This window comes from Fukomys damarensis, unplaced genomic scaffold (genome assembly GCF_012274545.1).
Source record: "Fukomys damarensis isolate Sample0158 unplaced genomic scaffold, DMR_v1.0_HiC HiC_scaffold_10, whole genome shotgun sequence".
NCBI lineage: Eukaryota > Metazoa > Chordata > Mammalia > Rodentia > Bathyergidae > Fukomys > Fukomys damarensis.
The window spans coordinates 38018779-38031035 of NW_022900922.1; the positions used below are offsets into that span (position 1 = coordinate 38018779).

At 41.3% G+C, this 12257-nt stretch overlaps 1 protein-coding gene across 4 annotated transcripts in view; it reads left to right on the plus strand.

Annotated features, from left to right (window-relative positions):
- The window catches only part of Exoc2 (exocyst complex component 2), a 133369-nt gene that overhangs the window by 65156 nt on the left and 55956 nt on the right, over positions 1–12257 (plus strand). For all 4 annotated transcript variants that reach the window (XM_010622735.3, XM_010622734.3, XM_010622732.3 and 1 more), the window contains 2 exons: positions 6809–6934; positions 9265–9389. In XM_010622735.3, the coding sequence (XP_010621037.1) occupies positions 6809–6934; positions 9265–9389 (251 nt within the window). The remainder of the gene's footprint in view (positions 1–6808; positions 6935–9264; positions 9390–12257) is intronic.

Genomic DNA, 12257 nt, shown 5'->3' on the forward strand with positions numbered 1-12257 from the left:
TTTTTTTTTTTTTTTTTTTTTTTTTTTTTTACGTGCAGTGATTGTAGATTGGTTTTACATCTAATGAGAAAAGGTTCTCTCACTCCCTAAATTAAAATCAAGGCATAATTCTCGTAATTTAGACTATTTTTTTTAAGTCAGTAACCTAGGATTGGAGAATTTGATTTACTTTTAGAACAGCATTTCTGATCCTGTATAGTAAAACACAGCTGTTGAATATCATAGGCCAGAGTTGGATTAAGGTCCTTGCACTTGTTTCTTCCACTTTATGTCTTTTTTCTTTTTCCCTGGTACCAGGAATCAAACTCAGGACAGGAGCAGCGCTGCTGAGCTACATCCCTGGCCAATTAATAGATTCTGTTCACCTAGCAGCACGTGCTCTGTCTCCTTTAGGTCAGATAGGCCAGAAGGTGTGTCAGAGGTCCTGTCCAGGGGTCTGCTGTTCTCCGTGTCTTCCCCGACTGCGCATCTGGAAGGAGACTTTTTCATGTCTGGCCCTGTGCTTTCTCCTTAACAGAAAATTTGACAGTGAATGTCAGCTATATATTGAATGCTGCCATTATTTGGTCATTTAAAAAATATTGAATATACAATTACTTTAATTCTGTATTCTGTCCTTTTTGTAACAATTCTTTTACTTACATTACTGTAGATTGTTTTCTCTATATAATCTATAATCTATATAATCTATATGTAACTGCTGAAAATATAGTACCTTAAAGCATATACAATTTTGTTCTAGCTACTTACTTACCGTTTTTGCAAAATATGGTTCTTGCATCACTGGTCATTCAGCCAATAAATATTTCTTGAAAGATCACACCTATAGTCTAGCATTTAAAATACATTTACTTTATTAAAGTATCATTTTTGAGTGAAGTTAAGTACACATCAGAAATGTGACCTGGATCCTGTTAAGGAGAATCCAGAGTGGAGTGAGTTAGCTATCATGTCCTTATTTTAATTTGGATTAAATGATTCCCTTGAAATTGAGGAAGTGTCATGTCCGAGCTTTACATATATAAAGAATAAGAAGATCAAAAAGAGCGATTTTTATCTGTTGACACAGGTCTCCTTCTCTGAGGGATTTGTAATTGTGCCTTGATACGCCTCCGCCGCCCGCAGTAGCTCTGGCATTGAAGTCCCTCTGTGTGGTGCGTTTGAAAGGAACCCCATCCTGCCTCATGGCAGAGGCTCCAGGCCCTGAGTGTTTGGTCAACAAGCAACAGTGGGTGGCCCGGCTGCCTCACAGGACAGGGGCCTGCTGTGTGCGGGAAAGTGTTCAAAGGTGTGCGCGCAGCGAGGAAGTCTGCTCCCTTCAGAGAGTGCGGGCCAGGGAAGCACCCCCCAACCCCCCCACCTCCCGACTGTGAGAAATTCTCTGCCCTTGAGAGGGTGAGAAACTCCAGCAAGCGCCTCACCTGGCTTCACATCTGCAGGCTTGTGGCAGAGGGGCTCTTCTGTCCTGCGCCCCTGTCAGCCTTAAGCAAATATCGACTGCTATTTGCCTTTGAAATAGGGAAACCATGCCCAGCTCCAGTTGCAAGGACTTGGCTGACACATGATAGGGCTGGAAACTGAGCTCTTTCTGTAAAGGCTTCGGAAGTCTTCATTAGTTTTTTAAGATGATTATTATAAGATTCAGAGTTTTAGTATAAATCCTTAAGTTCATATGGTTTGCCTGAGGTCTTTTTAGACCTGTAGATTAGCATAAGTAGTTTTATCCAGCAGAAATTTCGCAGATAGAAAGATATAGTGTAAGTTTCAACTTGTTCGTTGCAAATTATGAGAGACAGTGTGGGGTGACTAGGATTGTTTCATTAGTGTTGTGAAGAAAATAACTTCTGCAACTTTTAAAAACAAATTTTTCAACAGTTTTTCTCTTACTGAAACAGAATTTCTCTTGTTTATATAGCATTCCAAAAGCAATTTTCTAATTTTATGTTCATTTATAATTTATAACTATATCTGCACACTCACAATTAGAGACTTCCTTTCAAGAATGTTGTTAGCATGTTATGGCAAGTATTTAACAGCGTAAATAAGATACTGACAGCTGTCAGGACCTACGAGTAGATGTGTATTAAGTGTGCGTACGAGGATTTTTTTTTCCTTTTTTACATTTGTAGAGAAGAGTTTATCTTTTACATTGGCAAAATTATAACTCAGACATACCTGTGGAAGTTAAGATTTAGCTAAACCTGAGCATATTTACTTCTAGAATATTGTTGGTACTGTTTCTCCTATAAATACTGTCTAGAATTTGAGAACTAGAAATACTGTAGTAATGACTACTCATGCTGTAGGATTTGTGCCTATTTAAAGATTTGTCTCCAGAGTAACAATTGCCCTGCAGCTATTCCTCAGGTAACTCTGACAGATGATAGTGAAATAATTTTGATCTTATAAGCCAGTGACAGTGATGCTTTTACTGAGTGTCCAAACCGGAACCCAAAACTCACTTATTTATCATGAAGTTCCAACACTACAGTTAAACCTGAATACTGAGGTTTCAGTTTAGAAAAAACAACTCATACATTAACATCTTTGGTCTTAAAAGAAAAACAACACACGTGCCATAGGTTCACCACCACTTGAAATATAAGCATTTATTGAGTGTATTTATAGGTGTTGAGTGTTTTTAGAGTAGCAAGCTGTGACATCCATAATAAAAAATTCTACAAGTTTTATTATTTCTGTTGTCTTTCGTGTGTTTGTGAAGTAGTTTCCATGTAAGCGCCACCCTCTCATTTGCTGTACTTCCAGAGGCAGCCTTCTCTGCTCCTGAGGTGGAGGAGCAGCAACCAGGACAAGCGTGTTTTCCCTTTTGTTCCCTCTGTGTGGTTTAAAATTTCATATTCAAACTTTGGATCATAAAATCGAAATTTTCCAGCTAAAAATTTTTGCAGGTTGCATATTTAAAGAACTAATTTTTGCAGGAAAGTTTTGCAAACACCCCGTGGCTCAGAGCTGCCACGGAGCCCCACAGCAACTGCCTGGTGCAGGGCTCCTTCAGAGCCTTCTCCGTCCCGAGTGGCACAAGGGACCGTTAGTTGGGCAATGAGCGCATGAAGTTACAACTTTTCATCATAACTAAAAATAATTTACTGTTTGACAAAAGCTTCTTAAAAATTTCTATCTATTGTGGCAGGATGCTCACCTAGCATGTGGGATATTCTGGGTATGATCATTAGTGCTGCAGGAAAAAATACGTCCATGCAGAAAACTTGCAGGAAGAACTTCTTTCTAGAGAAAATTTGCTTTAAGAAAACAAGTGACCTTTCGGAATTCCTGTTAATTGGTAGTAGTTTGAAAAGGATGAACACAGCTTTGTGACAGAACGGCGTTGGTTGCCATCTGCAGAGCTTCCACTGTGGGTGAGCACTTTAGTGTCTCAGGGTACAGCTGCGCCCATGCACGTGCACAGCCACTCAGGCTCCGGGCTCAAGGTTCCGGGTTGGATAAGCCAGGCAGCAGGGTGCGGGAGTGTGGGGCGCAGGACAAGGCAGACGCACCCTCCTGGCTTACTGTGTGCGCCTGTTCAGCTGTGAGCTTAGTGCGATGTGTTTTTCTCTTAAACACGTCATGCACATTGCTGTCATATGGTAAAGTAAAATAATCACTGAAAAACAGGTTGATTTCTTGTGAAATGTTTTAAAGACTTTGCTGGTTTTATATTTTACAGAAATCATGTATTTTTAACTTAACTCTTGTTCTCTTATAGTAGTGCTTACTTCTTGTCAAAACCATTTCTCATGTTAATAATTTTGTAGGGGGGAAATACCCAGTCATGGAGTTGGAGTTTAAAAGGCATGTCAGAATCCTCAAGGGGTTTCCCCCCTGTAACAAGTGATATTTACAATGTCTGCATTGGTTTTATCTTCAAAGTATAATTCTGCTCGTTTCTGGTAAAATAGCACACCATAGGACTCTTATTTTTGCTTTTGGATGAAAGGAACAGCGTGTTGGGGAGAGCAGCGTCTGCCTAGTCTACGTGGTCAGGGCTGTGTGCAGGGCTCCTGTTAAAGTATCACATGTCAGAGAATTTCTATTTTTCATATTAGTTTTCTGAATTCTAATCTTTGTAACAGTGGCACCTACACAAACTTTAAAGTGTAATAACGTATTAAAATTTCTACCCATAAGCTTCATATGTAAATGTAAGAAAAAGTTAATTGCAAAAATACTATTTTCTCTCTGTGTACATTGTTTCACTGTGTACTGAGTGTCATGTTTTCGCTTTAACATGTTGGATTATGTAAGTCCTATCTTAGATGTAGGAATGCATCTCCAGCATCAGCACAGTAGTCAGCATGCGAGTTCCACTAAACTCTCCTACAAATTTCATTTCTGCTTCTCTGAAACTTGTTGGGTAGCAATTAGCTGGCGCCATACCTTGTGCAGTAGAACAGCATTGCAGGGCGAGGTGACACAGAGGTACAACTCCTGACCTGATGGGAGCCACCCGTGCTGAGCTTGTGGCTTCGAAACATGCAGGAATAAAGGTGCCAGTCAAGGGAGGAAGTGAGAGTTTTCTTGGAAACGAGGAAGAGGAAGAGCTCCTGGATTTCTAGGTGGCATCCCCGTGTGGTTGTCCAGTGGGGTCTTTCTCAGTGGTGATTTGTACAGCAGCCTCCCAGCATCAGCACAGTGCTGGTCAGATTGCAGACCTATAGGGTTACAAGTATAGCCGCTCAGCTAATACCGTCAAGTAGAGAAGCGAGTTACATCATAGGAGGACATTGGAAGATCAAAGGATGAAGGGATTCTTAACAAATGCCTGTTAAATGTTGTTGGGTGGCACTCTCGGCAGCATATAATTATCATCTCATGTTCTTATTGAAGAGGGGGGTTGTTTTATTAAAATATTGAATTATTAAAAATCCATAAGCTTTAAAATTCCATTTATAAATAAGAAAAACAATTCTTAGTGTCTAACTTGAAATTAGTCCTCAAGGCTGAGGAGTTCATTTGTGGACAGCCTAGGGATGGTGGGGACCTAGGAGGTGGGGGCAGCGGTCCAGTGGGCTGGGCAGAGTGTGGCTGTCCATGGCAGGCCTTGGTCCTGCGCTCTCTGACTGCAGTCCACGGCAGAGGGGGAGGCAACTTGCAGTAGTAGCTGCAGGTTACACTCAGTCTTTGGGGCGGGAGGTAGAAATTTAGTGGACAAAGAGGAAAGATGCATGGCTTTTTAGGGGGAGCAGAAGTAAATAAGGCCTGAAACTTTTCCCTCCCTCCTTTGATCCCTTCCCTGCTTTTCTTTTTCCCTTGTTTCTCTTTTTGCAGTGCAGTGCTGAGGATCCAGCACAGGGCCTTGTTCACCAGTGAATTACACTTCGGACCCCTAAACATTTAAAACTTTCTTGTTTGTTTGTTTGTTTGGTATTGCTTAAAACAGGTCTGTCTGCATTGCCCAGGTTGTTCCCCGACTGCTGGCTCCAGTGACCACTGTGCCCCAGTCTCCCAAGTAGCTGGGGTCATAGGGCACACACAACACCACAGGAAAAATATTATAGTGTCCTTTTCATGGGACATGTTCTGTGAGCATTCACTGAAATCTGTCTGCTTTGAAAATCCAAATACTCCTCAGAAGAGCTTAGAGCAGCAGTCAGAGATTCATCTGCAGATCCACAAAGAAAATTTTACCACTTAAGATGAGCGTCCCTGATGTAAGGTGCCATTCTTAATAGCTTTTGTGATGCATTCTGGAAAAACTCTTTCCTGAGTTTCAGGATAGTTTGGGTTGCGAAACACTGTGTAACCTTTATCCCGAGCATTTTTTTGGCAAGATTTCTGATAAAAGAGTCAAGAACGTAGTTTTTAGTTGGGCATGACAGTGTGCACCTGTAACCTCAGCACTCTGGGTTGTTGAGTTCAAGCTCATCCTCGGCAATGCAGTGACTTTCTGAGACTTTGTCCCAAAATAGAAAATAAAATATCTGGAGATATAGCTTACTGTGAAGCCTGAGTCGCATCCCCAGTACTGCAAAAATAAAACCAAAAAATTTAAAAAAACATTATGTTAGGGTGTGATTAATCTAAATAGGGAAGGAGAATTTCTGGGCAGTAGGAATATTCCTGCCTCTGGAATATTAACAGGGTAGGGTCTAAAGGATCCAAATTAGGAGGCTGATATTGGGAATAGAAATGAGGAACCAGCTCCCACATCCCAAAGGAAGAAGGAGATTTGGGGATTTAAATGTGAATTGTGACATGAGAGGAGGTGACAGATTTGTGTTATGTAAATTTATATGATGAATTCACTGGAAGAAAAGAAGCAAAAGAAGCCAGGTGTGGTTGTGCGTGTCAGTGACCACCCCAGCATTCTGGGAGGCTGAGACAGGAGGATTTCAAGTTCAAACCCAGCCTGGACAACTTAACAACTTAGACACTGTCTAAAAATAAAATATGACAAGGGCTGAGGATGTAACTCGGTGTGAAGGCCTAGGGTTTAATTCTTAGTACTAGAAAAAAAGAAAGAAGAGAAGGAAGGGGAGACAGCCAACTTCCATGGTCTCCTTTACAAGTGCCAAAGAGTTGTTTTGCAAAAAGCAGTTTCTTCTGGTTTTTAATTGCAGCACAGCCCACCCCCTATTTTGGCTGTGTACATTCCCAAGTTAGAGCTATGTGAAGGCAGAGTGACGGATGGACGAAGTCATCCCAGTCTGCCACAGTGGGCATAATTTTTATAAGCACTTCAGAGAAAGTACTTCAATTTCACTTGTTAAATGCCTTATTTAAGAAAGCAGAACAGTTGAGCAAGAAATAGCATGAGACGCAGAGCGCTGGGAATCTGCCTCTCTTCCAGGTAACGCCGGCCTGCACAGTCCCCTGCTGGACCTGGAGAGTGACGCGCGCCCCTCCGTGCTGGGCCATGTGGGCCAGACAGCCTCGCTGAAGAGGGGCAGCAGCTTTCAGTCCGGGCGCGAGGACAGTAAGTACTGCTCTCTCGCTTGGTGGTGTCTGTGCTCAGGTGATCTCAGAAACCTCAGATGCCCTACTTCTCTTGTAAAGTTGCAGGATAGCGGTGTAACTGGTGCTGCTCTTACCAGCTGTCCTCTGATTTCCAGTTATGGTCATAGCCCGGTTTCTGCCTATGGCTGTGTCTCTTTGCTTTTGGGTGTGTCTACTTGGTATTGTTTCTCACACACTGCGAGTGTGTTCACGTTGACTGCCTAGGTTTTGCTGTCCTTTAAAGAGTACCAGCCTTTGTTTTAGCAAAGCAGTTTAGTAAAGGCGAACTCGGTCCTCCCTTTTGGGCCTGCTGCTCAGCTTTGCTAGAGCAGGACTAGAAAAGCCTTCATTGTCGGGACTCTTCAGCCCACATACCACATACCGCATGGTCTTCGGCTCTGCCCAGTGGCCACATTCTTTGACAAGGACTGTTGTCCCTGTGTGTGGAGAGCTGAAAGCCTGCCTGTGCTGTGTGACCTGTGGGAGCCATGGAGCTCAGTTCCCTGTTTGGTCTTTGCCTGGCATGGTGAAGTATCACTCCACATACGCATGACCTTGTCCTTGTCGAAGACTTCATAGGCCCCTGTGCCTGGAGCATTTTTCCCCACATCACTTCCCTTTCCTGAACTCCTCCCTGCATATCCGGCCATCCCAGCCTCTCTGAACTTCCATCTCCATCGTTCCAGCTCAGAAAGGCTCCTCCTTTTCTTCTGTCATCCAGAAACTGCTGGCAGAAAGCCCGGGTGGTTGATGGCCTCCTCGGGTCACAGACAGTGCTGCCTGCTGCCAGTGTCTGAGAATACTTGTGGCCCAGAGGTTTCTTTTGTTTTGTTTCCCCCTCCAGCTTTCCAGTCCTTCATGTTACTCCAGCAGGGCTGGAAGTGGAAGTCAAATAAATCAAGTTTTAATTTCCCCCAAGACATTGCTTGCAATTGGAACATTATGAAGGATTGCTCACAGTAGACCATAGGCGTGAATAAAGTTCAATAGGTTCATTCTCAACTTTGGGATTGAAGCAGAATTCATAAGCCTATATACTTGGTGACTTTTTTGGTGCGGGGGAAAAAAGGACATTTTCGCCGTATCTTCTTAGTTCTTTTCTTCTTAAAATTACTCTGAACACTATTTTGTCAGTGAGATATCAGCTGGCCTCTAACAGCTTGGACAGACAGCATTCATCAAGAAACAAAAATCCAAATTTATTAGTTATGATGATCAAAATTTGGATGAAGTAGGCTTAGAAGCGATGGGGAAGGACTCTTGCATACAGATGTATGTTAAAAAGAATTTGCAGGTGATTAAAAAAAATAAAATAAGATGTTTAAAAAGTGTTCTCTTGCCAGGGATTTAGCTTAGTGGTTCCGGCATCTGCCTCGCAAGCACAAGGACCTGAGTTTGATCCCCGGTACCAAAGTAAGAGTGTTTTCTCTGACTGGGCAGAAGGCCACAGGAACCCAGCTATTTTCCAAAAGCCTTGATGATTGAGCACCACCATGGGAGCTGTCTGAACGTCCCCACTGTGGTGAACTCAGACGAGATAATTAACCATTAACCTGCCATAAAAGGTTTCAGATGAAGGAATCTTTTGGAATTGATTTACTCATTTATAATCATTTAGCTTTTCTAATGTGATTATGTCAATTAAAATGCTTATTAATGGATTTAATAAGCTTATTTTACTTTCTGATTATTTTATGGTTTTTAAAAAGGGAAATTCGTCTTTTAAGTCAGTGCAAGGGCAATATTCCTTCACTATTTTGAGGAGACTGGGAATAATCTTCAGGAAAGAGCACTTTGTGAGACCTTTCTGTACACTGTATGTGTATATCTATAAAATGTATAAATATACTCAGGTGGGGGAAGAGTCTGTGTGTCCTGTGTAGTGTACCTGGGTAGAAGAGTGTTTATGTCCAGGTAGAGTGTACATGGTACTTTGGTTCACAAAATTGATTCTTTTCATGATATTAGTCATAAACCAAGTGAACAAGAACTGAATCAAAGTCAGTGGTTAGGTTCAATGTTGTAATATCACCCAGTTTGTTTTGTAACCAGAAACATGGAAAGAATTGAGTTTGTGAACTGAAGTCCCACTGTATACACATGGGAAGGTTGTGTGTGCACAGGTGGAATGTATGTGTACAGGAAGAGCGTGTATGCATGGGTGGAGTGTGTAAGCACAGAAAGAATGTACGTGCACACAGGTTTAGATAGTAAGCCAGGCCAGACCACACAAGAGCTGGCTATGTTCAAATAGATTTTTATTCTTGATTCAAAAATATATTCATAATGTTTTATTCTTTGCTCCCTTAGCATGGAGATACAAAACTCCCCACAGGGTGGCATTTGTTGAAAAATTGACCAAGCTTGTTTTAAGTCAGCTACCTAACTTCTGGAAACTCTGGATTTCCTATGTCAATGGGAGCCTTTTCAGCGAGGTATGTGTGGGACTTTGACTATGGGTAGAGCCATGTTACTGCATTTCTGGTCTTGAAAATTTTAGATTTTTTTAGTTTTTTTTTTTTTTTTAAACATATAGGGCCAACACCTTCTAATCATTGTCATATATTTTAAGATGACTTAAAAGGTTTATAAGGCCCTAATCCCCAGTAGCCGAATGACCTTGAGCAAGTTTTTCTGTTGTTCTGGGACTCTGTTTTCTCATCTCTGAAGAGAGTAGTAGGGGCGTCTTTCTCAACAAGTGCTTAAAAGGAATATACATGAGATCACCAACTGAAGAAAGAGAAAATGAAACATTTTCAAGGATTCAGAAGCAAGTACAATGCTAGTCAGGCCAGCTGCAAATGAAATTGTCTTGTGATAAGCTGTGGAGAAATGATAAAGTGAGGAGGCATGCTGATGGCTTTGCACAGGTCCAAAGTCATCCACAGAAACATGGATTCCTTGGTGGGAGAGCACTGAAGATCATGCAGCCCAGCCCATTGTCTCCGCCTGCAGAAAGGTTTAGAAACCTGTATATCTTCCCGCATCACACGTTTACACAGTGTCTTCTTTATAATGTACACGTCTGCAGTGTGTTCCAGTCACAATGGGGTAAAAGTGATGCACATCCGATAGAAACTCTACCCTGGATGCTGACTGTTTTCCAGGTCTGTGATGGACGCGATCCTTTCTTGTGCTGGGTGGCAGCGGGGTTGTGAGGAAGTAGCCGGTGCAGTGCTGTGGCCTGTGGTGCTGAGGGATCTGGTCCACAGGCCACGTGTGTCCCATGCACCTCCCACTCAGACTGTCTCCATCACGGTGAATGCATCAGGGCAGCGCCCCAGCCCAGGTCAAGGAGCATCTGCGGTGGGTATTGCAGTGGGCTCATCTCTTTATGGCCTCGCATCCAGTGCTCCAAAGTCTCTAGAACCCTTTCCTCTGGCTGCTCCAGGTCTACTTGAAGGGTGGAGAAGATGTTTCCATTCCCTGTCTCACGGGCACTCCACACGGCCCTGGAGAGGTGGGGATCTTCCCAAAGCAAAGACTACTTCTGCTTCTTTGGACCTGGGCAACACAGAATGTGGATGTTGGCTAGAGCCTTGTTTGTCAGTCATAAAATTCCTAAGTTTTTGATCTGGGGTATCTTATTGAAAAGGGAATGTATTTTCTTTTCTTCTAGGTTGTACCCAGTTATGTTAAGAGTATATAGATAAAATATTTGATTGTAGATGTGAAATAAATGACCTGTTTCAGGTCTCATGGACAATGGTATTATTAGAATGAAAAAACAATTTAATTATTCTACTGAAGTGGATGTGCCTGTGCTGTTTCTACCAATTTATGTTAATAATGCTTTCTTCAAGATTTATAGTAATAATAATTAAGTATAATTATTGCTACAGATTTAGGCATGTTTTAAGATTACCCATCTTCTATTGAAAAGCTTAAAAGACACCAGAGGGAAGGAAGTAGAAGTAGCAGAGAGTGGAAGAGTTGAAAGTGTGCCTCTCATTGCCAGCCTATAAGTGAAACCTAGAAACATAAGTAAATGTTGGGAAGAGTTCTGGGCTTTTTGATACTTGATATTTAATTTTATACAGAAGACCTTTCAGTAAACACAAATTACTTAAAATTTCTTTTTCTTCTGATAGAACCATCTTATATTATTAACCATTCTGTCCGTTAAAGAATTTGATGAAATTTCCAACAGTTTAGAAAATAGTCAGTTCTCTAAACCAGCGGGGGCCATTTGAAGTAACCTGTGAATCAGAACAGTGAAATCTACCGTTGGCCTTACCACAAAGGAGTTTTGGTCTGTGTGTGCAGGAAAGAGCTAAGGTTTTTAGTTAACGAAATGGTTAATAATAAAGATCTCACCTTTAGACATGTCATATAATTGTTGAACATTAGAACTCAACATTTTAAAATGTTGCATGACTCATGTAAATCAAAATGTACCATAGGTTGGGAACTTATAGGGCAAACCATACATAATGTTTTGTGTTGGTGATGTTTAACTCTTCTTCATCCAGTTAAACTGGTGAGTGAGTAACTTTTCATTAACAAGTGCAAGGAGCATGCCTTGCACCTCACTCGTCTCCCCCTCTACTTTGCCTGTATTGGACACAAATGTCTGAATTTTATAAAGCTTTTGTCCAGTAGGTGTCATCATACATTCATGAGCAGCCTATTCTGTGGACCAGAACTGTTCTGGCAAAGCATAGTCTTAACTTGCAACACACACACACACTTTCTCATACATTCACACATATATACTTGCACACACAGTGTGTAGATATATGTATGTTTATACATGGTATACACATTATAAACATGTACACACATATGCATGCATACTATATGTGTGGAATACAGTGCACATCCATATATACATATACATAGGTATGCATACTGGGTATGCATAAATACATCCTAAAATACAGATACTATAGGAAGTGTAGTCCCCCAGAGACAGAACCAAAGTAGATTTTCAAAAAGTAATCCTGAATTTAGAGACAGCTATGAAAGAAATGAATAAGGCCTCAAAGTAAAGAATATCTGCAGGAGGGGCAGACGGCTCTGCTGAGATGAGATTTATATGCATGTTTATACATGTGTATGTTGATATGCACACACTAAACACTTGGATCTTAAAGTTAATGTGAAGTCAGTATCATCTCAGTGTGGCTGATCTTCAATTGAAAGGGCTCTGGACATGTTTTTGCTTTATAATATATGAGGTTTTAATTTTAAGGCATAACTTTTATATTATGTTATCGAAGTGTCAAACTTGTACATAGTATAATTTTGTTATCGCTTTTTTATTTAGAAAATTTCCTAAGTTTACCCATCTGTGGTGTTTT